This window comes from Neophocaena asiaeorientalis, unplaced genomic scaffold (genome assembly GCF_003031525.2).
Source record: "Neophocaena asiaeorientalis asiaeorientalis breed wild unplaced genomic scaffold, Neophocaena_asiaeorientalis_V1.1 scaffold50, whole genome shotgun sequence".
Taxonomy (NCBI): domain Eukaryota; kingdom Metazoa; phylum Chordata; class Mammalia; order Artiodactyla; family Phocoenidae; genus Neophocaena; species Neophocaena asiaeorientalis.
The window spans coordinates 1,237,820-1,264,517 of record NW_020172717.1 but is presented as its reverse complement, the minus strand read 5'-3'; the positions used below and the strand labels follow the sequence as shown (position 1 = coordinate 1,264,517).

Here is a 26,698-nt window from a genome sequence, read left to right as displayed (position 1 = left end):
TACGCAGTAATAAAAAAAGGAATAAACTACTGATACATGCCACAGCATGGATAAATCTTAAAAGCATTATGCTAGGTCAAAGAAACCAAACTCAAAAAGCTACTTATTATACTATTATATTTATATGACATATTAGAAAAGTCAAGACTGTAGGGACAAAAAACAGATCAGTTTCCAGGAGCTAGCTGGGGGGAAGGGTTCACAACAAAAGGGATGGGGATATTTTAAGAGATGATAGAATTGTTCAACATCTTGATTCTGGGTGCTGTTATACAACTGTTTGCATTTGTCAAAAATCAAAGAACTGTCCCTAAAAAGGGTATATTTTACTGTATGTAAATCTTTACTTAAAAAAAAACCAAAAATATTGTTTAGAAAATAGCCAAGGCATAGACAAGGAGAAAATATTTATAAACTATACATCTGACTTGTATTCAGAATATATAAATAACTCTACAAGTCAATAATACAAACAATTCCTTTTAAAAATGGGCAACAGATATGAGCAGATACTTCACAAAAGTATACAGGTGACAAAGGATTTCGTGAAAGATGCCCAACCTCATTAGTCATCACAGGAATGCACATTAAAGTCGAATGAAACACAACACATTTAACAGAATGGCTGCAATTAGGAAAAAACCAACATCAAAGCGATGTCAAGGATGGGGAACAAATGAGACTTCCATAATTTGCCGTGGAAACACAGAATGGTACAGCACTTTGGAAAACCGTTTGGGATTAAAGTTAAGCCTATACTTACTATATAACCAAGGAATCCCATTCCTAAGTATTTACTCAAGAGAAATGAAACTACGTGTTCACACAAACTTGTACTCAAATGTTCATATAAGTTTTACTCACAAAAACCATAAACTGGAAACAACCCACCTGTCCACCAAGTGTTGAACGAATAAACAAACTGGTATAGACATACAGTGGAATACTACTCAGCAGTAAAAAGAACCGATGCTCACAACAATGTGTACAAATCTAAAAAGCATTATGCCAAGTGAAAGACTACTGACATAAAAGTCACACACCATATGATTCCATTTATATGGCATTTCGAAAACAACAAAACCATAGTGACATAAAGCAGATTAGTGGTTGCTAAGGTCCAAGAGCAGAGAATTGACTTCAAAGGAGTAAAAGGAACTTTTTGGAGAAATATAAATGTCCTTTATCAAAATTTTTGGTGGTAGTTACACAACTGTATACATTTGTCACAACTTATCAAATTTCAGACTAATTGTTGGGGAATTTTATTGTGTTTAAATTAAACCTTTTCTATATCTCTTTAGGTTCTCTTCATAACTTCAAAACAATTGGAAAATGAAGACAAGTCAAAATTTTTTTTTTAAAAAACTGACATCTCACCACACAGAAACAATAACTGCTATTAGCATTTTGATATAAATCACACAGGGTATTTTTCAATGTAAACATGAACTTTTGGTCAAACTTAAAATAAGATCAGATCCTTTACATTGTTCAGGAACCACCATTTTTTGAATTCCAAAATAGATCACAAATATATTTCTACTTCAGTAAATATACTGTGTACAATAAAAAGAAAAGCAGACTATGCTATGATTCTCCCAGTTGTAAGTGAACACCAAGAATTCCTACCATATAATGTCTTTTTGTTGTCATTAATTATTTCAATATTTGCACAATTTATTTCTAATATATGACTGTTTAATTCACAGGTCTTGGATTCTCTAAGGAATGCATTTTTTAGTTTTGCTATATAAAATTCAAAGAAATCCTTTATAAAAATAGAACAAAACCTTAATTTTTATGGGATGATAGGACAATTAAAAATAACAGTTAACATTAAATAAAGATTATTAAAAGAATTTTTTGGAAGAGAGAGTTATTTGTTGATTTGTTACCATCAACTCTTTGTAAATTTAAGGGAATATGCTGTACTCACACACAAAAAGGACCACTCTATTTAAACAGGGTTTTTTTTTGTTGTTGTTGTTTTTTTAATGAAAGAAAAAAGAAACCCCAGGGTCTAAAATGTAATGAGTGATCCTATTAGTTCCACCAGACTAAAATCATACAGTCTACGTATGTGGTCTTTTCAGCCACATCTGTCATGAACCATTTTTACATCACAAAATGCAAAATACTGAGCACTGATTTACTAGATGAGACCTGGGAAAGTATTCATCATTTGATTTCCCCCTAAAAGAAAAACTGGCTCATAGGAAGACAGGTGACAGTTCTTTTCAGATCACACTCAGAACTTACACATTTTAGAATCAAATTCTTCACATAATCCAAGCAAACAGAAAAAAAAAAAAAAAAAGAAAGAAGTAAAGAGGAAAAACAAAAGAAATCTCAATTATGACTTTCTTAAAACCCAAACATTTTGTTTGGCTAGGAAACATGGATCATACATTAAAAATATTTATAATATGTGAAAATGTATAAACATGCTTGCCACATAGTAGATGCTCAATAAATGGTACTCTTATTATTTTAAATACTTCATGAAATGCATACTTATTGAGCATTTTATATACTGATCTGATATTCCTCCTTTCAAAAGCTCTGTTACACATGGAACTTAAATGGAACTAAAATGGAATTTTTACTTAACATAAAATGTATAGTATAGAAGAGTTTTGAATTAATTGTTTCTTTGACTTATCTGAAATCTGTATTAATCACTTTTTGGTAAATTTCTGTACATAATGTTATTTACTCTTATCATAAAAACAGACCTATAATTTCCCTTATAGGAAAAGGGTGGCTGTTATTTCAAATTTTTTAATGGCTTAAATAGTAAAGGGTACTTAATTTAAAAAAACTTCATTATATAATTCTGTGTTAGATAAATTATTTACAATGATTATAAAACCACTGAAAAAGAAACTGCATACTTGATAAACCAAACATCCAAATCTTATACATTTGTCAGTCTTTCAATAATGAATTCTGGGGAAAAATAAATTCACAGACACCCAAGTGAATTGGCAACTGTAAGTGACAGAAGCCCTTCTAAATCCTCTGTTTACACTGGGGATTAGCAGAGTAGATTTTGAGTTGCAAACTGAACAGTCCATGGTCAAGGGAACCTGCTCCCTGTCAGCCCGCAGGGCATAAGGACAAAGCATGGTCCTGGTAGGAAGTGACCCATAAACATATTCCTACCCAGGATTTATACAAAGCCAGTCTGCCTCACAGAAACTCCATATGACCATTAACTGGCCTGCAAGGCCTGCCAGGAGGCCTAATTACAGGTCTACAGAGCCCAATAACAAAAGCTGAAGGGCTTTAGCCTAGGGATGATCTGCTTTATACTGACTTGAGAGAGTCCATATAGAGGACCCAAAAGAAAGAGGTTTAGCTTTAAAATTCTCCCCAGAGAGCCAGCATTGTACTCAAGTCTAGAAAGCCCACATGCAACATACTTCAGCTAGGCTTAAACATACCACCCTCTCAAAATTAACATTCAACTACTGTCTGCTTAACATCTGCTCAAACATGGCAAGTTGCTGTGATATTGTTAGACTCTAACTGATAGCTTTCTTCTTACTAAATATTATTGGGGATAAATAATAGTCATTCAAATATAAATGTGTAACTGATGCTAAAACAAATAACTTACATTTTCTAAAAGTAATTTACTTAATAGTTCTCTTTAGGAAGCACTAGTATATCTTTTTGGATTAACACAAAGTGCAAAATCATGCTCATTATTGGAAACTGGGAGTTAAATTAACATTATCAATTTGATTTTGCATTAAAGGTATTAAATTTTATGTAAAATTTCTGAAGAAATGTGGTTTTGCAGAAACCACATTTGATGAAAAAAAGGTTTTAACCAATGCCCAAGTCAATGAAACTATTTGATTATATACATTTGTTTCTTTTAAAAAGCACAAGAATTCTTAATTCTTGATAACTTCTTTTAACTGTATATGTATGGTGGTATGAGGAGGATGTTTGACCCAATATCTCTTCTTTAATTACCTCACAAAGCCACTCTGGTGATGCCATAAAAAACTACTTCCACTCCTCCTGGCTAATGTTTATAGAACGCTCAGTTATATGTTAGGTGCTGTTCTAAAAACTTTATTACGTTAATTTATTTAGTTTTCATTAAAACTCTAAAAGTATATATTCTCATTCCCATTTCATAAATGAAAAAACTGAGGTTGAACAAGGTTTAACAATTTTCCCATGGTTTTGTCAGTAAATAATGGATCTGGGAATAGCACCCAGGCCATCTGACTTCAGAACCTGACCACCATACTCTATTGCTTTTCATACTAATTGCAAACATTTATTGAATGCTTACTATGTACCAGGTACTATTCTAAGTGTTTTACAAATGTTAGCGCACTTAAAGTCCATAACAACCCCATTAGATATGTACTATTAGTATCTCAATTTTATAGATGAGGAAACTAAAGAAGAGCAAAGGGGAAGTGATCTGCTCAAGCTCACAAAGTTAGTGAACGAAACTGGATATGAATCTAGACTAACCAACACGCAACCAAGCAGAAGCCTACATGGGGAAAAAAGAAGTCTGAAAACTATTTATTTATATGAAATAGAAGTTAACTTTTTAATCACTTGCTCTGTTTTTTTAGGTTTGCCCTACATGAAAGCCTCTCTCACAATAAATCAACCTATTTCTTGGAGCCAGAGATCAGTGGTCAGAAGCCTATGGAGCAAAACCTCTGTCGACATTAAATCAGGGTTGCAGAATGGCTTTCTATGCTCCCCAGAAACAGCACAACATTATCATGGCAATTTCATTTGTAATTCTCAGAACTACAAATATTTAAAGCTAGATTGGACTTCAGAGAAGTACTGGGACTTACAAGATTAGATGGCTATGAAGAGAAAGGTTTAGGACTTGGCTTCCAGGTACTTAATGGGTAACTAAGAGAAGAAAATCCAAGTTTAACATGCTGCAGAATAACTGGGATGGAGTGAGGCACTTATGGCTTATTCCCCAAAACAGCTTCTTTCCTTGATATAGTGTTCTTACATGTGTAACTCTTCTGTGTTTTACAATACTTAATTAGCTTCTATCCCAGCAAGGGTCACTGAAATGCATGTCCATAGTTGGGGTGAAGAAGAAAACACTGGTAATCACAGAACATTACCCTAGATTTTTCAAAGTTCTCAGAAATATAGCTACTATGATCACCCTAATAGTTAAGGAAAAGAACTTGTATTCTGAATAAAACTTTAATTCTTTTGTATTATCAATTAAAAACAACTCATTTCAGAATCAAAGACTTGCTTGAGGATAGAAATTATTTTATTATAAGGTAATTGTAGCATTATGCCTAGCAAAACAAGATATGTATTTGGTAATGTTTTCTATCACCCTTCTTTCTGCTGAACGTAACTCAGGGATTTAACCTATGGATAGAAATAGCTCAGGAGTCAGAAATCATTGGATTTGAGTCCTGGTTTTCCCACTTACTAGGTATGTGATCTTTTACAAGTCATTTAAGCTTTTGGGATATTTGTAAAATGGAGTTAATTAGCTCTCCATGCAGTGATGTGAGTCAAATGATAAAAGATTTATGAAAATGCTTTGAAAACTGTAAAGCACAATAAAAAGTGCTGTAGATATTATTTAGAAAATGAAATATTACACAGAAATTTTATGATCAAGGGGATTTACCATACATGCATTAAATAAACTATTTCTCTTATAACATTAGAGATATAATTTTAAAGGTTGCAGGTGTCAATAATTCTATTAAAAGTAAAATATTAAGGAGATAAAATATTAAGGAATATTTTTAGATTTCTCTAAAAATATTTTTAGAGAAAATTGTCTTGAAACTATGTTCTGAGAAGTGTCATTTTTTCACGGTGATGAAAAATATTTATGTTTTGGAAAAATCTCTCCTCTAAATTCTTCTTCAGACCTATGAGCATATGGAGCATAAGATGACATTGTGTTTTTGTGGAAAATCAACTAATGTGTGGAATGATGCTAACAAGTCAAACAACAGTGACAGCAAAAATGATGGAGACGAGTCTTTAAGTAAACTCATTATCTTCCTTCTTCCTCCTGTGTGATAATCACATTTTGTTACCTCTTCTGTCATGTACTACCTTCAAGTTTAAGATTAAAAAGTTAGATTATTGCCATGTATCTTCTACTTTTGCAGCCAGGGAACTTTTCAATATATTTATTTAAAATTCACCAAAGAGTGGTTTAAATGAGCACACCAGCATCCAAAGGCTTAATTTTCAGTTACCCAGAACATTATTTCACAGTGACTTACTCACCAAAGATTAATAGCTAGAATTCTATTTGGCATAGTGACACTCACTACAGGCGCTATTAAAACTCCTGGGAAAGATCCAGAAGTTTTTAGATATGGTTCCTGACCTTCAGACATTTATTATTTCATTGGGAAAATAGGTCCAACACTCATGAAATAAATATTAATATCAGCAGTATGTGAGTAAATACCAACATGAATGGTGTGCATAGAATAAAAGAAAAAGAATTCAAAGGAGAACAGAAAGATTACATGATGTAATGGTCAGAGAAATCACATGGCAATGTTATCTGAGATGCATATTGAAGTGTTTAGAGAGAGAAAGAGGAAGGAGAAAGATATTTCTAGAGGAGAAAATAATCACAAGCAAAAATTCCCAGGTAGAAAAGAACATGAGTAACTCAAAGAATAATGAGAAGAAGTATAAAAATGAATTCTAAGAAAAAAAGTTAGAGAAGTCTGTGAATCCACCATACAGAACCTTGGAACCTTAAGCACAGAAGTATAAAACTGATCTTGTAAGCAATCTAGATCCAGTGAATAATTTTGAGCAAAGGAGCAGCATGATCAAGTGGTGGGTGAGAAAGAATCATCTAGCAATGGTACTCACCAGAAGCAATATGGAAATAAAAATTTTCTGGTGGCTACCATCTGCCAGACTCTGGGCTAGATACTTCACTTATAATATATATCTTCACAACAATCCTATAAGGTAATCATCATCTTCTCCCCTTACAGACTAGGAAATAATGGTGTAGGGAAATCCTTAAAACCTAAATATTGATACTGTCAAATAGGTAACTTAAATATGCAACATGGTCTAGTTGAGACAATAGGGGGCTATACTTTTATACTGCTGGTGGGAATGTAATATGGTTCAGCCGCTGTGGAAAAATCTGGTCGTTTTACAAAAAGTTAAACCAAGAATTTACCAAATGACCCTATAATTATACTCCTAGGTGTATACCCCTCAAAGTTACAAATGGTTACTCAAACAAGTACATATATATGTGCATGTTCAAAGCTACACTGTTCACAATAGCCAAAAGGTGGAAAAAAACCCAAATTTCCATCAATAGATGAATGGATAAACAAATGGCGTGTGTGTAAACACACAAACACACACACACACACATACACACACATATATATATACATTCAGCCATAAAATGTATTCTGTGGAATATTATACATAATGTGCATATATTATGTATTATTATGTATATATATTGTGTATTATTATGTATATATTATATTATGTGTATATTAATATATTATATACATAATACAAATGTATTATGTGGAATGTATTATGTGGAATATTATTCAGCCATAAAAAGGAATAAAATACTGACACAGGCTACAACATGGCTATACCTCCAAAACATGCTAAATGAAAGAGGCTAGACACACAAGGTCACACACTGTATGATTCCATTTATATGAAATATGCAGAATAGATAAATCCACAGAGATAGAGGGCAGGTTGATGGTTGCAGTTGCCAGGAGCTGAAGGTAAGGTGAGGGGAGAGAAATTGCCTAATAGGTAATAGGTTTTACTTTGGAAATGTTTTTAAACTAGATAGAGGTGGTGGTTAGAGCTTTGTGGATGTATTTAATGCCACTGAATTGTCACTTTAAACAGTTGTGTTTTATTTTGTCTTATGTGAATTTCACCTCAATAAATTACTTCTAAAAAGTAAAGAACTACAGTAAACTAGAAAAATATACACATCTGCCATATTCCATTTAAAAAAAAAAACATTTTGGCTAAACAATAAACATCAAACTACTGAAGGTCACAGAATGAGTGAGCAGTGGAAGCAGGCTTAGAGCCCTTCCACTATTCACCACCCTTTCTCTGGAGAAGAGACAGAATTGAAGCAAAAGACCAACTAGGAGGTAATGGATTAAACTTTGGGTGGATTGTTTGGTGTCCAGACTAAGGAGTTGGCAGTGGGAAAGATAATAGAGGGATAACTATAAAAAATATTTCAAAATAAGTTATTAATTCTAGGTGAATGACTGCCTATAAAGAAGTCAAAGATAAACATTTCAAGGTTTTGAATCTTAATGAATGTGAGAATGGTAAAAGTATTTTTTAAATGAAAAGAAAGAAGTCATGGCCAAGAGGATTTTTAATTGGATTTACTCAATATCATAAAGTAAATCATTATCTGAAGTTATATTGATAACTTAAAGATTCAATCTTACAAATTTATATAGTTTTACAAGCTTGAGTCCTCCAGCATTTGGAAAAAACAAAACGTCTTAGACATAACCTTAACTTCACATCACCTTCAAATTAAAAGTTAAACAAGAGACATGAAACTTCATTTCAATTGCATTTTGGCAATGAACATGAAAAAAGATTCTATCTAAATCTGAAGATTTAGCATAGCAAAATATAAAAATGTTAACAGTTTAGTATATACAAAATATGATCATAACAAATACAATAAAATCTCTGACTTCAAATTCAAGGTACATGGTTACATTTTGCTTAATGTATTTTACTCATACATATGTCTTTCAAAATCATACCGCTAGTAATTATGGCCAAATGTTATTAAATATATTTTAATTCCAAACCAAGGCCATGATTAACATTCACTAATAAATCAATAACAATGCAATGGTAATATATAAAACTTTCTTCTGGGACCCACAATTAGAGTAAAAGACTAAGTCTAGTCAGCAAGATTTCTACATATGAACCCTATCTACCAGATTATGGTAACTATAAGGCTAAAATAAATCCTGGCTCAAGAATCTAGCATACAGCCTTAAGTTCTTCCCTATACCCAATTTTAAGGCCCCAAAGTTGAGGGTGTTTTCCCTGGGAACTCAAGTAAACTCCAATGAGACAGAATGGGAACTACCAGGCCTTCTTATCCAGCCACCTCAATCTTAGGACCAGGCTAGACTTTATCCATGAGCCTTATCAGACTGAGCTCAAGTTCTTATTCCCCCCTACTTTATTTTGCTTGTTTGTTTATTTTTAATAATACAATGAATACCTTGATTCATCACTGAAACAGGGATCCAGAACCTTGAGAATAAGTTCTATATTTGCTTAGCATTCCCCTATATCCATCTATCTGCTTCTCCTCTCCAAGGCCACAGGTTCTCATTAATTACAGTAATATATGTTTTTCAAAGGGGTATAATATGTTATTTCATGTTACAAAGCAATATAGTCATAGAAATGGCATCAAAAAGCAAAATCTGGTTAAAATGGTTTCTTAACCAGTGACAATGGTTACAACACAATCCTTTTGTAAAACAATTTAGCAAGAATGTATAAAAAGCCACTCTACATATTAACACCCTCTAATCTCATAAACTCATTTCTGTAGTAATCAATTCCAAGAAAATAAGCTAAACTACGGAAAACACTATTTGTAACAGGATGTGCATAACAGTATTATGGGTAAGAGGGAAAAGCTAGAGACAATGTAAATGTTCAATAAGAAGAAAATGATTAAATAAATAATCCTACATCTAGCTACGGTCTGTCCTTTGCTTATGGGGGGCAATGTTAAGTTTTTTAATTTGAAAATTGTCATAATATTTTGAATGTTTGTCAAATTCACAGAATCTCCCTATTTATCCTTAATAGAATTTAGAATGTTAAATTAAAAAATGAGGAGTGACAGCTGGGACCAATATAAGCAAGTTATACACTGAGGTCCGCACTGTCAGATCTGTTTTATAATATGCTTTTTGTGACCACCTAGAGGGGTGGGATAGGGAGGGTGGGAGGGAGACGCAAGAGGGAGGAGATATGGGGATATATGTATATGTATAGCTGATTCACTTTGTTATAAAGCATAAACTAACACACCATTGTAAAGCAATTATACTCCATAAAGATGTTAAAAAAATATTTTTAAGGTAAAGAAAACTGTATAAAACTATGAAATACAATTCTTTATAGTTGCATTAACAGAAACAAATATTTTCTGGACTAAGCACCATAAATATTTTCCTTTAAAGCAAGAGTTTGTCAGTACTCAAGTAATGAACCAGGAAATATTTCTTCTAAGCAAAATGCCATTAAAGAATGAATATATATTATATAAATAACAGAGAATCGTATTAACTAGCTTTATCCTATAGTATATTTATTGGAGAGTCAAAATTTGAAAAACCTAATAGTAAGCAAAATTTTAGTATATCATGTTTTCTATGTAATTAAAGATAAAATGAGTAAGATCAATACATAAAGATAAGTGACTTTTAAAGTAATATGAAGTGGTATAGAGATTCACAGTCAACATATTAATTTTTATACAGTAAGTTACTTCAATTAGTGATTTATGAAGCTAGTATATCATTTATACTGGTGTTCCCAATCTTTAGACTGTAGACACACTGGGTAGGAATAAAAGGAGCTAATGTAAGAAACCCTTGAATTAATATGCATACATGTATTTTTGCAATGAATATTAAAATATAACTACCATCATTTGGTAGTGTGAAATTACTTTTGATGTCAAAATAGAATTCTCATTTTCCAGTTGGAAATTATGAACTCTTTACAGATCCTTAGAAAGTAAATAATTTTAAGAAACATGTACTCCTTTGGTAATATTATTCTAACCCTACCTCATGCTTGATCTTGATAACTTATTATTTGAATGTAATATATATTTTTAAAAACCACATTAAGATTCAGAGTAAAATATCAGTACTTGGAAAAGGTAACATGGATCTCTTATATTTTTAAAAAGTAAAGTATTTAATGTGTACATGAATCTGGGTATTATAATCTAAAATCAAAGAAAGAATTATTGTACAATTGAGATATTAAAACATACAGATTTTTAAGATTAGATGGTATCCAGACGAATAGTCCAATGAGTTAGTCTAATGTAACTGGAAGAATTATTAAACATTTATCTCATTTCCTTTAGAGCAAAACCTTGATCTAAAAATCACACCTTATATAAATATTAAATCAAAATGATCACAGCCTCAAATATAAAATGTAGAAGTATAAAATTCTTCTTAAACATGCCACTAAAAGCACAGTCCGTAAAAGACAAAAATCAATAAACTGGACTTCATCAAAATTAAAACTAAAATCGAAGCCAGTTTCATAATAAGAAGGTAAAGAATGACCTTTTAACATCACACTATAGCAATAAATATTTGAGGTAAAATATGGCCATACAAAGATCTCACAAATTTGTGAGGCTATATGAAAATAGGTGTTTTGCTCTTTGACCCATCTGTAAGCGTGCTAGGATTTATTTCACATATTTTCATTTAAATAAAGTTAATTATTAACACTTACCAGCAGCTTCAAGAACCAGTTGTAGTCTTGCTTTGGCCTGTTCAGCTGGTGGCTAAAAATCAACCATAAAAGACACTTACAAGGTAGTTTTAACAGAGCTTTAAATTAATGCATTATTATGTGAGTATCAGAAAATTTAGAGAACTTTGTCATAATCAGTATTAATATCCACCCACATCTTAACAAAATTCCATCACAGCAGCTCTACCAATCTACTCTCTCACCCTAGTAATCAAATCACACTTTTCATTATTATGATTCAAGAATGAAGTTCTTCCTTTTTCTTTTTTTTTTTTTTACTGGAATAGCTTTTATTTGTTATCCAACATGTACCAGTCAGCAACAGCCTAAATACATATAATTTAATAAGGAGGCAAAACCCACACATTTAACAACATACTCTCAAGCTGTGTTGTTTCTTTGCATATGGAAACATGCCAAATGACCTATTAGAATTTAAATAGCAACTTAAAGTCCAATACCTCAGGCAAATTATATCCTAAAACCAAATATTTTCTGCTTTCCTTACAGTATTTGAAAGGAGCAATTGTGATAAAGATAGGACACAATATGAGTTACTGCTTTCAATTCCTACTAACTGTCCTAAAATTATTCTCTCAATGAACTTTGATTCAATACAGTTGATAATGTTGAAACTACTTTCCTACCAGTGACCTTATTCTGAGATTTTTGGATATGTTGATGGTATCCAAACAGTAAAATGGATTGTATCAAGGTTATGATCTTTATGAAAGACTTGTTAAAAACTGTTTTTAATACTTAAGACTTTACATTTCTTAAGATGTCAGTAAGTGACTAAATAATCTCATGTTTATATACGATACCATCATTTGAGAATTAACATTTTACAAGATATATTTGAATGTTTTGCTATTTGTGAAAAAACAGCCTGAATGAAAAGAATTACATAACTGGATAGGGAAAGAAGATGTTGTGCTCAGAAAAGTTTAAGAATTTGAATGGTACTTCTGAATAAACTGTAAGAAACAGGATAGGAGAGTGGTAGATGAGACAGGAAAGAAGACAGGGCTAGCCTTTTATATCATAGAAGAGGGATTAACAAACTATGACTTAACCTGGTTTTGTAAATAAGTTTTATGGGAACATAGCCATGCCCATTGGTTTATATACTGTCCATGGTTGCTTTTGTGCTCAACTCAACAACAGCAGAGTCAATTATTTGCGGCAGGACTCTTATGGCCAGCAAAGTCTAAAATATTTACTATGTAGATCTTTAAGGAAAAGATTCTTGACCCCTGCCATATAAGACGGAGAGACTTGGAAGAATGTGAAACAGTGGGGTGACAAGATGAGATCTGCACTCTGACACATCATTCTAGCAATATACTTGAGGATGAACTGCAAAGAATGTGACAGAAGGCAAGGAGCTCAGTTAGGGAGCAATTAAAGAACTCCAGATGAGAGACGATGAGGGCCTGGGGAGGAGCAGTAGCAGTAAGTTTGGACAGGAAGAACTAGATTTGAGAAACATTTAATTGGTAACATGAAAGGACTGATTGGATATGAGAGAAGGAGGAGTTGACAAACAAAAAGAATATTTTATGTCATATGTTTGTAGAAAAAAATGTACGTAAGTGTGCTTTATAAAGTTATCAATATTAAAAATGTGACATCAAATTAAAATATCATAGCAAAATATCAATAGAAGACTGTGACATCTACTGAATATGATCTAACAGTTATAAAGGAAACTGCCAAGCAATTAACAGGAACATTTATAATGATGAAAGGCAAATGACATTTGACATCAGTATCAGGGAGCATAGTGAGTGTGCAGAACTGCGGAGCACATGGCCCAGCTAAAGAAAGCAGCTGGTACTCAGCACCAACTCAGTGTTGTCATGCAGAAATGCAAATCAAGGGTTATAAAACTTCTTGATTTTTTTCCTGAGACTTTAAGTCACCATAAAGACAAATACTGTGTGGAACAAACAGTACTTCTCAGAGCTAGATTCAATCCCCAAACAGACAGTCTGTGATCTCTGTCATCTACTTAACAAACACAGTAGAAACATGATATTGCTACTTTGTGCAACATAGCATAACTAGAATGGCAAGAAGGAAATAATGTTCTGACTAGCAGATCTCAAGCAAGCACAGAATTATGAAGTATACATTTCAGAGTATCCTAGTAAGCAGTGACGTTTGATAGAAAAATGTGAGAAACTTTATTGGTTAAGATATTTCATGGGAAAGTTATAGGTATTTCATAAGATTATTTTTACCAAATAAGAAATATTTAAAACAAATATACAAAGTGATGAGTACCCATATTCAGTAAAATATTAACAATATTGTTAAAGTCTCTTAACCCACAAAACCCCCTCCATAGCAGCTCCCTCTCTCCCCCAGTTAAAATCCATGTCTTAAAAATATGGTGATTACCGTCCCTAAAGAGTCTTAATGGTTGATGATTATGATAAAAACACCTGTTAAGACATATTTATATTTTATTAATTCCTCTAACAATCTATAATACAGGATTCATGTTTCAAAGATAAAGAAAACCATGGAATAAGAGTAGTTTCCTAACTTGCCTTTACTAGTAAATGATAGGCTGAAATTAAGAACTTCTGACTCCAAATCTCAGGATTCTTCTAACTACATCACTAGGATATTCATGAATTCAAAGCAATTAATTTCACAGATATAAAAGCATACGGATAGATTTTTGATTCTGTTCAAAAAAAAATCTATCCAAGATAGTACATTTGCCTATACAAATATAACTTCCTAAATTATTTGTGAAATATAGGGATCAATTCCAACTATGGGAACAAACACATTGTTAGATTTGCCAGACTTTTAAAAGTAATTTGTCTTCTATAAGTATTTTTGCTCTTAAAAATATTTGATTCATTTCACAAGCATTTTTCTTGGATAGGGTATTCAGATACACATGTTCTCTCACTTTTTTCCCACCTGCAAATATCTTTCTTTCGCCACAACTGGTGAATAATTTGAATGGATATGGGATTCTCAGTTGCAGTCTTTTTCTCTCAGTCACTTGCCCTTCAAATTCTTTCCAAGTGCTCCTCCACAGTGTTTCAGCCTTGAGTTTGTCCCAGAGAGGGAAAGCATCACAACAGGTCACTTGGCTGAAACCCTCCAGGTCCCACCTGCCTATCTGCATCAGTAGCTGCTTGACTCAGAAAAAGTAGATAAGCTGGAGCTGGAAATGGAGAGGAGGCAGCCTGATTTATGTTGCCATCATTCTGATTGCCAGTTATAGTTACTTTTTAAGAAAAGATTAAGAAGAAAGAAGAAACAGAATATACAGTTAAAAGAACATTTTTCTACTAATCCATTTTTAGTTAGGTATCATCATACTAAGCTGACTTAGACTGAAAAAACCTTTGGGGCCTGAGTGCCAAAATTTCTAATGCTTTAGCTATTTTAGAGTGTATCAGACTCCAGGGATTGGTATGAATTCCATCTAAAACTGGTAAATGGTACTAATGTTATTCAGAGCCAAAAAAAAAAAATACTTTATGAAATAAATAAGAAGCTAGCATCAAATACGAATGCATGGAATATAGCAATTTCTCAAAATAAGAACTGATAAATGAGGACATATTTAAGAACACAATGTCACAATTATATTGTATGAAGCAATCTTATGGAGAAAAAATTGTATTCTATTAAAAACTAATATTCTTACGGGAATAAAATCTGTAGAAAATACAAACACATGGAGGCTAAATAATACACTGCTAAATAACCAAGAGATCACTGAAGAAAACAAAGAGGAGATCAAAAAATACCTAGAAAAAAGTGACAATGAAAACATGATGACATAAACCAGACAAAGATGTTACAAAAAAAGGCCAATATCACTGATGAACATAGATGCAAAAATCGTCAACAAAATACTAGCAAACCGAATCCAACAGCACATTCAAAGTATCTACACCATGATCAAGTGGGGTTTATCCCAGGAATGCAAGGATTCTTCAATATACGCAGATCAATGTGATACACCATACTAACAAAGTGAAGGATAAAAACCATGTAATCATCTCAACAGATGCAGAAAAAGCTTTCAATGAAATTCAACATCCATTTATGCTAAAAAATCCTCCAGAAAGTAGGCATAGAGGGAACTTACCTCAACATAATATAGGGCATATATGACAAACCCACAGCCAACACTGCTCTCAATGGCGAACAACTGAAACCATTCCCATTAAGATCAGGAACAAGACAAGGTTGCCCACTCTCACCACTATTATTTTTTTTTAATCTTTTATATTTTGCGGTATGCGGGCCTCTCACTGTTGTGGCCTCTCCCGTTGCGGAGCACATAGACTCTGGACACGCAGGCTCAGCAGCAAAGGCTCACGGGCCCAGCCGCTCCACGGCATGTGGGATCTTCCTGGACCGGGGCACGAACCCGCGTCCCCTGCATCGGCAGGCGGACTCTCAACCACTGCGCCACCAGGGAAGCTCCTCACCACTATTATTCAACATAGTTTTGGAAGTTTCAGTCACAGCAGTGAGACGAAAAAGAAATAAAAGGAATCCAAATCGGAAAAGAAGAAGTAAAGCTGTCACTGTTTGCAGATGACATAATACTATACATAGAAAATCCTAAAGATGCTACCAGAAAACTACCAGATCTAATCAATGAATTTGGTAAAGTAGCCAGATACAAAATTAATGCACAGAAATCTCTTGAATTCCTATACACCAATGATGAAAAATATGAAAGAGGAATTAAGGAAACACTCCCATTTACCATTGCAACAAAAAGAATAAAATACCTAGGAATAAACCTACCAAAGGAGAAAAAAAAAAGACCTGTATGCAGAAAACTACAAGACACTGATGACAGAAATTAAAGATGATACAAACAGATGGAGAGATATACCACGTTCTTGGATTGGAAGAATCAACATTGTGAAAATGACTATACTACCCAAAGCAATCTATAGATTCAATGCAATCTCTATCAAACTACCAATGGCATTTTTCACAGAAGCAGAACAAAAAATTTTACAATTTGTATGGAAACAGAAAAGACCCTGAATAGCCAAAGCAATCTGGAGAAAGAAAAATGGAGCTGGAGGAATCAGGCTCCCTGATTTCAGACTATACTACAAAGCTACAGTAATCAAGACAGTATGGTACTGGCACAAAAACAGAAATATAGATCAATGGAACAGGATAGAAAGCCCAGAGATAAAAATAAATAAATAAATAAAAAGATAAAAAAAAGAAAAAAAGATATGGACCTAGAGTCTGTCATACAGAGTGAAGTAAGTCAGAAAGAGAAAAACAAATACCATATGCTAACACATATATATGGAATCTAAAAAAAAAAAATGGTTCTGAAGAACGTAGGGGCAGGACAGGAATAAAGACGCAGATATGGAGAATGGATTTGAGGACATGGGGAGGGGGAACGGTAAGCTGGGAAAAAGTGAGAGAGTGTCATGGACTAATATATACTACCAAATGTAAAATAGCTAGTGGGAAGCCGCCACATAGCACAGGGAGATCAGCTTGGTGCTTTGTGACCACCTAGGGGGTAGGATAGGGAGTGTGGGAGGGAGACGCAAGAGGGAGGAGATATGGGGATATATGTATATGTATAGCTGATTCACTTTGTTATAAAGCAGAAAGTAACACACCATTGTAAAGCAATTATACTCCAATAAAGATGTTAAAAAATAATAATATTCCTTAAATCAAAATTAGTAATGCATAATTAGAAAAATATTACCAAAACTGAATTACACAGAATATAAATGTTGTTCCCTTAAAAAATAAATATTAGCAATGACATTGATAGAACAACAGTAAGTACAGTATGAATTTTTACTATAAGATTTTATATCACATAGGGCTTAAACTTTCTAAATTAATAGGGGTCCTTTTTGGGGGAGGAGGGGTTTGGTAGTCTTTCTATTGCCATGGATGCTACAGAACTGCCCTGCTCCCTCCCCTCCCCTTGGTAGCCAAGTATACCTACATAACTCCATTGGTAAGCCCTAGTTTTAGAGAAGAAAGTGGTTTCTTAGGAAGAAACAAAAGCTCCTAAGATGAAACCAAAAGAAAGGTCAGTCTCTTGATGACTTGTGGAGGTGACCAACCTCAGTGTCTAGACTTTTTCCTTCAACTTTGATTTTGCTCTTATTTAGTCCAATACCCTGAGTTCCTTACAAATAGACTGACTGCATGTCTAGATTCTCAAAATACTGCCAAAGCTAACATTCCAAACCAGCACAATCCTCTGAGCCATGACCATAAAAAAAAAAGAGAAGCAAAAAGAAGCCTATCCTTACAAAAACCAGTTTACACACTGAACTATTTAAACTATTTGCTCACTCTTCTCACTTCCATTCATATTTAGCTTCCTAACCACTGGCCACCCCAATGGAAATTCTGTAAGTTGATGAAGCTACAGCCATTCCAGCTGCCAACCACACTTTTGGCTTTGTTGATGACAGGGAAATATAAAGTCTGAAAGAAAGACTGGCTGAGCAAGGAGAGAACTCAAGCTTAGAAACAACATTTCACAAAATAAAATTAGGACTGCATTATATGGTTTTCAGCTATTACTCTCAATTTTATATTATCATATGCTCTTTTTATACAAAAAATATATATACAGAGAGGATTCTGGAACATGGCAGAGTAATAAGCACCAGGAATCCATCTCCCCATCTAGACAATAATTACACTGGCAGAATCTGTCTGACATAACTCTTTTAGAACGCTGGATTCTTTTGAAGGCTTGCAAACTACCAGGGGAAGATGTGGAGGGTAAATTGCAGTTAATTTTGGTCAATTTCAGCTATTAGCACAGTAGCAACTACCCATCCCCTACCCCCAGCCACGTGACAAGCAACAGTGCACCTGTTCCTAGAGCAGCTTGCACACAGCTCAAGTGTTGGCAAGAATGTGGAGAAATTGGAACCATTATGTACTGTTGATGGGAATTAAAATGATACAGGGTTGTGGAAAACAATAAGGCAGTTCCTCAAAAAATTAAAAAACAGAATTACCATATGATCTAACAATTCCACATCTGGGTACATACCCCAAGGAATTGGAAGCAGGGTCTTGAAGAGATATTTGTACACCCATGTTCATAGAAGCATTATTCATAAGAGCTGAAATGGAAACACCTAAGTGTCCACCGATGAATGGATAAGCAAAATGTGGTATAAACATACACTGAAATATTATTCAGCCTTAAAAAAGAAGGAAATTCTATAATATGCTACAACATGGATGTGATCAGAAAAGATGTTTGATATGATTTCAATCTTCTTAAGTTTATTGAGACTTGTTTTGTGTCCCACCATATGGTCAATCCTTGTGAAAGTTCCATGTGTACCTAAGAAGAACGTGTATTCTGCTGCTGTTGTATAAAATAAAACAATTACTCAGGATATCCTGAGTCTCAAGCTCTGCCACAGAGGGTGAGGGTGGGAGAGAAGTCAGGGTTGCATGGGCACCTCTGCTGTATCTGGTGTTGTCAGGTTTGCAGTTCTGGGGAGGGGGATGGTGTCCCAGGCCCTGCTGCCACTGCAGCCCAGTTACCTGTGGCCACAGATGCCACTGTGGCCAGGAGGCCAAAGTCATGTGTGCTGCCTCCCTTGCTGCTGCTAAATGCTATGGGCCTGTGGGCACAGCTGCTGAGGCTGGAGGGCCTTAATCGCAGGCACGTCCTCTACTCTTTCCTCAGTTTTATCTCCCCTATGTGTTCTAGACCACCCATATGTAGATGTACAGAAATGAAGAATTCTCTGGCATTCTGGTATGTTGGGCAGAGTCAGCTTTGCTCAGTTGTGGATGTTTTACTGGTTGAATATTGAAGGGGAGAGACAAAGGTAATGTTTCACTCTATGCCATGATGCTGACATGACTCCAATACAGTCTCAAATTTCAAAGATCTGAAAGCATAATGAGGAAGATAATAAAAATAATAATTTAAAGAAACTACTATTTACTAAATGTTTACATTATGCCAATCATGTGTGTTACTTCTATAATTTCTTAAAATTTTCAGAGAGCTTATCAAGGTATAATGAAACCACAATAAATTACACCATTTAAAGTGTACAGTTTTATAGGTTTTGACATACTCATATAGCCATGAGCATCATTACTGTTAAGATAATGAGCATGTCCATTACTCCAAAATTTTCCACGTCCTTCTTTAATTCTTCCATGCCCCTCTGTGCCTCCATTCCACTTCCCAGTTCCCAGGCAACCACTGATCTGCTTTCTATCACTATACATTACTTTGCACTTTCTACTATGTTATATAGATGGAATCATATGATATGTACTCTTTTATGTCTAGCTTTTAAACTCAGCATAATTATTTTGAAATTCATCCATGCTGTTGTATATATCGATATGCATTCCCTTTTACTGCTGGGTAGTATTCCATTGTAAGTAAATACTACAACTTCTTTATGCATTTACCTGTTGACAAACATTCAAACTATTTCTAGTTTCTTGGCTATTATAAAACATACTGTAAACATTAAGGTAAAAGTCATTATATAAATATATGCTTTCAGATCTCTTGGGTATATATCTAGGATTGGAATGGTTGAATTGTATGGTAAACATATGTTTAACTTTTTAAGAAAATACCAAACTGTTTCCAAAGTGGTTTCATATTCCTACCAGCACTGTATAGGAGTGTCAGTTGCTCCACATCCTACTCATGACTTAGTATACCTTATTGTGGTTTTAATCTATATTTCCCTAATGATTATTGGTGTTGAGCATCTTTTCATGTGCCTATTTATTATCTCTCTATATATATATTTGATGGTAAAATAGATGGTCAAATCTTTTGCCAATTTTTTATTAAACTGCTTTCTTATTATTGAGTTTTCAGAGTTCTTAATTATAATGAAAGTAATTTTTCACATATGAGGCCTGCAAAGTATACACACACACACACACACACACACACACGGAATTATATATTTATACTTATAAAGCCTCCCCGCCCCACCGAGTGACTTGTTTTTTCATTGTCTTAAGAGTTTCTTTTGAAGAGCAGAATTTCCTAATATTGATGAAGTCCAATTTATCAATTTCGTCTTTTATGAATCATGCTTTTGTGGCGTTATATCTGAGAAATCTTTACCTAACCCCACTTCACAAAGATTTGTCCTATGTTTATACCTAGAAGTTTTACGGTTTGTTTACATTTAGTTCTATGAAATACATTCTGTTAAGTCTGTATATGGTGCAACATATACATTGAAAAACCTTTTGTTTTTCTGTGGTTTTTATTTTTTGCTTTAAATGAGTCTATTTCTAGACTCTATGCTGTTCCATTGATCGATTTGTCAATCTTGATACTAATACCACACTGTCTTTATTTCTTTGAGTACAATTTTACATTAACTTGAAATCAGGTGGAATAACTTCTCCAGATTTTTTCTTCTCAAGTAGTTTTGGCTCCTCTAGCTCTTATGCATCCCCAGTTTCAAAATAAGCTTATCAATTTCTACCAAAAAAAAAAGTCCCTGCTAAGATTTTAGCATGGGATTGCATTGAATCTACATAGCCATTTGAGGAGAAGGGACATCCTAACAATGTTAAGTTTTAGCCCGGTATATATTTTTCTATCATTTTTACCTCTTGGCCTTTATATCTGAAATGTTTTTTTTTTTAAATAGGCAGCACATAGTTGGATTTTTCTTTTATGTAATCTGAAAAAATTCTGCCTTTTAATTAGAATGTTTAGACCAATTTACACTTAATGTAATTAATCTACCATATTGCTATTTGTTTTCTATTTGTCCCATCTGATTTTTGCTCTTTTTCTTCTTTTTCTGCGTTTTCTTAGATTGACCATATTTATAACTCCATTTTATATTCTTTGTTGGCTTATTAGCTATAATTCTTTTGTGTTATTTTGGTTGTTGCTAAGTTTGCAGTATACTTCTTTAACTTATCACTCTCTATCGTCATTATACCACTTCCTATATACTATAGAAACCTTATAATAGTATCCTCTCATTTCTCCCTTCCCAGCCTCTGTATTACTATTGTCATTGCTGTCACATATTGTTATAAACTCCACAATATACTGTGTCTATGTTTTAAACATCATCTTTTAAAGAGATATACTTACCCATGATATTATCATTTCTAGTACTCTCTAACCTTTTATTATATCAACCCAGTTTTCCATCTGGTATCATTTTCTTTTTGGCTTAAAACAACAATCAGTTATTCTTTCTCATGGTTTCTTTGTGTCAGGAAGGTGGGAAGGAATCAGCTGGGCAGATGCACACAGCTGGGCAGGTGCACACAGCTGGGCGTTTGGCCAGCTGTCTCCTTGTCCTCATGTGGTCTTGGTGGTCTCTTGGCATGGGCTCGTTTGGGCTTCCTTACAACATGGTGGCTTCTAGGCATTTGGGCTGTTCCATGACAGCTGACGGCTTCCAGAAGGAGTGTTCCAACAAGCTGTGGTGCTTTGTATGACTCCTTCTTAGCAGTCACAGTGTCACTTCTACTGCACTCCATTGGTTACCAAGAGTCCCAAGCCAAAGTCAAGGGAAGGAGAATTAGATTCCATGTCTTGATGGGGGAGGTGCAAGGTTCTAGAAGTGCATGTGGGGTGGGAGATATTGTTTTGGCTGTCTGTCACTTGTGATGCTCCATATGTTTCCTTACTGCCCCCCTCCCAGTCCTAGCTGAGTCAGGAGACCCCAAGGGCTCCTTGTCATTCCCTGACCATCTGGTATTCTAGCCAAAAGGAAATGCTAACCCAAGTCTTGCAGGGGCCTTCCCTGCCTCCCTGAGAACACAAAGACCTGTGTCCCATTACTCAACCCACCACCCTTTCCTGTGGCCATTTCACCCTGCTGGACCCAGAGCCTTTCCTCCAGGTCCAGAGCAGCTCCCAGTCCCTGAGGACTCACTCTTTTTATTTTTGTCTTTTTTTTAATTATTGGAGTATAATTGCTTTATAATGTTTTGTTAGTTTCTGCTGTACAGTGAAGTGAATCAGCTACATGTATACCTATATTCCCTCCCATTTGGACCTCCTTCCCACCCCTAGCCCCCATCCCACCCATCCAGGTCATCACAGAGCATGGAGCTGAGCTTCCTGTGCTTTACAGCATGTTCCCACTAGCTATCTATTTTACACATGGTAGTGTATGTATGTCAATCTTAATCTCCCAGTTTGTCCCACCCTCCCCTCCCCACCTGTGTCCACATGTCCGTTCTCTACGTCTACATCTCTATTCCTGCTCTGCAAATAGGTTCATCTGTACCATTTTTCTAGATTCCACATACATACGTTAATATACAATATTTGTTTTTCTCTTTCCGACTTACTTCACTCTGTATGACAGACTCTAGGGCCATCCACGTCTCTACAAATGACCCAATTTTGTTTCTTTTTATGGCTGAGTAATATTCCATTGTATATATGTACCACATCTTCTTTATCCATTCATCTGTCGTCGGACATTTAGGTTGCTTCCATGTCCTGGCTATTGTAAACAGTGCTGCATGAACATTGGGGTACGTGTGCCCTTTTGAGTTATGGTTTTCTCAGGGTATGTGCCCAGTAGTGGGATTGCTGGGTCATATGGTAGCTCTACTTTTAGTTTTTAAAGGAATCTCCATACTGTTCTCCACAGTGGCTGTATAAATTTACATTCCCACCAACAGTGCAAGAGGGTTCCCTTTTCTCCACACCCTCTCCAGCATTTATTGTTTCTAGATTTTTTGATAATGGCCATTCTGACCAGTGTGAGGTGATACCTCATTGTAGTTTTGATTTGCATTTCTCTAATAATTAGTGATGCTGAGCATCCTTTCATGTGCCCCTTGGCCATCTGTATGTCCTCCTTGGAGAGATGTCTATTTAGGTCTTCTGCCCATTTTTTGATTGGGTTGCTTGTTTTTTTGATATTGAGCTCCATGAGCTGTTTGTATATTTTGGAGATTAATCCTTTGTTGCTTCATTTGCAAATATTTTCTCCCATTCTGAGGGTTGTCTTTTCATCTTGTTTATGGTTTCTTTTGCTGTGCAAAAGCTTTTAAGTGGTATCATTTTCTAGTGCTGAAATGGGTTCCTTTGATATTTCTTGTACTGCAGGATGTTTGGTGATAAATTCTTTCCATTTTTGAGTGTCTTTTTAAAAAATTTTTATTTGGCCTTCATTTTTGAAAGATATCCTCCCAGGGTACAGAATTCTAGGTGTATAGTATTTTTCTTCCGTTATTTTAAAGATGTTGCTTTTTTGTCTTATAGTTTGCATTGTCTCTGATGACGAATCTGCTTCCATGGTTATCTTTATTCCCTTATACATAATAACAATGATATCTTTACTCTATTTGCTTTTAAGATTTTCTTCTCATAACTGGCTCTAAGCAATTTGATTGTGATATGCCTTGGTGTAGTTTTATTCACATTTCCTGCGCTTGGGGCTTGTGGAGCTTCTTGGAACTGCTATTTTATAGTTTTTATCAAGTTTGGAAACATTTTAGTCATTATGTCTTCAAGTATATTTTTCTGTTGCCCCCTTTTCTCACCTTTCCCTCAGGACTCCAGTGACATGAATGTTGTGTACTTGGCTGCCTGAAGTTGTGCCACCGCTCAGAAATGCTATTTTTTTTCTGCTTTTGTTTTTAGTCTTTCTCTCTCCAGTTTCATTTTGGATAGCTTCTTTTGCTATGTCTTTTAGTTCACTAATCCATATCCTGCAATGTGTCATCTCCATTAACCTCATCCAGTGTAATTTTCATCTCAGTCATGTAGTTTTTATGTCTAGAATTTTTATTTTTTATAGTTTTCATGTTTCTACCAAATACATTCAGTCAATCTAGCAGCTCTCTGACCATATGAAAGATAGTTATGATAATTCTATTAATGTCCTTATCTACTAATTTTCTTCTTGTATCAATTCTGAGTCAGTTTCAACTGACTGATTTTCCTAATACTTGTTATACTGACTTGGTTTCATGAATACATGGTAATTTTTGACAGAATGTCAGACATTGAGAATTTTATTTTGTTGTGTGTTAGATATTTTTGTATTCCTATAAATTATCTTAGTTTTTGTTCTGGGACACAGTTAAATTACTTGGAAGCAGTTTGATCCTTTCAGTTCTGACTTTGTTAGGCAGAACCAGAACAACTTTAAGTCTGTAGTTAATTTTTCCCCACTACTGAGTTAAGACATTTTTAGTACTTGATTGGAAGCACCATGAATTAGGAGGCTTTCCATACTGGTTGTTGGGAACAGCACTATGCCCAGCTCTGCGTGGGTGGGAGGTACGATTTCCTCGAGTCACTTCAGGTGGTTCTCTCCCAAGCATTGCATAGTTTCTTCACATGCAAGTACTGATGAGTAGTCTGCTTAATACTCAAGGGGTCCTCTGCAGGTTTTCTGTAGCTCACTCTTCTCTGGTAACCTGCCCTGTGAATTCTAGAGGCTTTTGCCTCCCTGATATCACAGCTCCATCTTCTCAACTCAAGGAGACCACCAGGTGCTGCCTGGGTGCTCCCTCCCTGTGGCATGACAGGACAAGTTCTCTAGGCCTTAAGCTGGAGCAACTGAATGGCTCACCTCATTTTTCCCATCTCTCAGGAATCACTGTCTTTCATGTTTGATGTCCACTGTCTTGAGAGCTGTTTTTTCAAAGAATTTGTCCAATTTTTTTAGTTGTTTGAGATGGGAGGGTAAATCTGACCTGTTATTCCATCTTTACTGGAATCATAAGGCTATTATTTCTTTTAATACTGACAACAGCCTTGTGGGGAAAAGTTACTGGTCCAGAGTCACATAGCCCTTTTTCTAATGCATGTTCATAAAAATGCATTATCTATACAAAAAACCTATCGGTTCCCTTTGTCTGGACAACTTTTACTTCCTTTTCCTAGCTAAACTATATTCTTTCAAAGTTCAGCCCAAGAGGCAACACCTCCTAAAAATCTCATCAGTTTCAGCTTATTTTCTCCCTGACTGCTTTCATGATGATTACAATTCTCTGCTCTATGCTCCTGTAATGTCCTAGGCACACACGTATCAGCACATCTTCAGTATAATTACTCATTTTGTTTCCTATCTTTCCTTCTTTGAAGGTTATCAGCTTTTTGAAGGCAACAACTGTCTTACATCTCTGTGTCATTAGCACCTAGGATAGTATTTGGAAAACAGTCAATGCTCAGTAGGTATATTTTTGAAATAAACTTCCTAGTAAATTTTAGAATCCTTATAATTGTCATATATAAAATAATTTTGAAGTACTAATTTCAAGGAATTCTATCTGTTAGGAAGAATTTACCTAACGTAAATAGCTGGATGTTTGAGAGAATGATAATGATATTGTGGAAATTATAACACGTAGTAAAAATGAACCATGTAATCTGCACATAATTAATAAGTTTTTTAACCAACCTGTTTGATAATAAAATGGCAATTCTTAAAGTGATCACATGAGCTCCTTATATATATATATATATATATATATATATATATATATATATATTTATTTCCCAGCAACATGAAAGACATTCCTGAAAAACAGCATAAACTATCTAAAAAAAATTAACTTTTTTGAAAAAATCTAATAGTTGTTATTTATTTTATGCTTATAATGTTCCAGACCCTGTGCTAAATACTTTACATACATCTTATTTAACAAAATTCTCATAACAATCCTGACAAGACAGGCATTCTTAATGCTATCTCTTAGATGAAGAATAAATTACCATAAGTTACAAAAATGATAAGGTGGCAGAACTTGAATTTTAATCCAGATCACAAAATCTATGTTCTTAGCAACTCTATACTGCCTCATAACTTGAGATTCATCTGCTTATTAAGTTTCATTGGGGGGGAGAGATAAATCTAATAATTTTTAATTGCCAGAAAAGACTGATAAATTCAAAACTAAATTTTCTTTAGTCTTTTGGATGCTACCATTAACGATCTTAAAGACTGTGAGTGCCATCTAAAAAGCTCATTTTAATCAAGCTTTTTCAGATGAGTAACTTTAAAAATATTAAACATATTCACAGTATAGGTACTGTGCCATTTCCTTTAAAGTAAATGTAATCTCAGTATGA

The 26,698-nt window shown here is 34.4% G+C and overlaps 1 protein-coding gene across 1 annotated transcript in view; it reads right to left on the bottom strand.

The window, feature by feature from the left end:
* RSRC1 (arginine and serine rich coiled-coil 1) overlaps window positions 1-26,698 on the bottom strand; it is a 433,291-nt gene that overhangs the window by 157,445 nt on the left and 249,148 nt on the right. Inside the window, exon 6 of the mRNA XM_024740166.1 lies at window positions 11,581-11,632. Within this exon, the coding sequence (XP_024595934.1) occupies window positions 11,581-11,632 (52 nt within the window). The remainder of the gene's footprint in view (window positions 1-11,580; window positions 11,633-26,698) is intronic.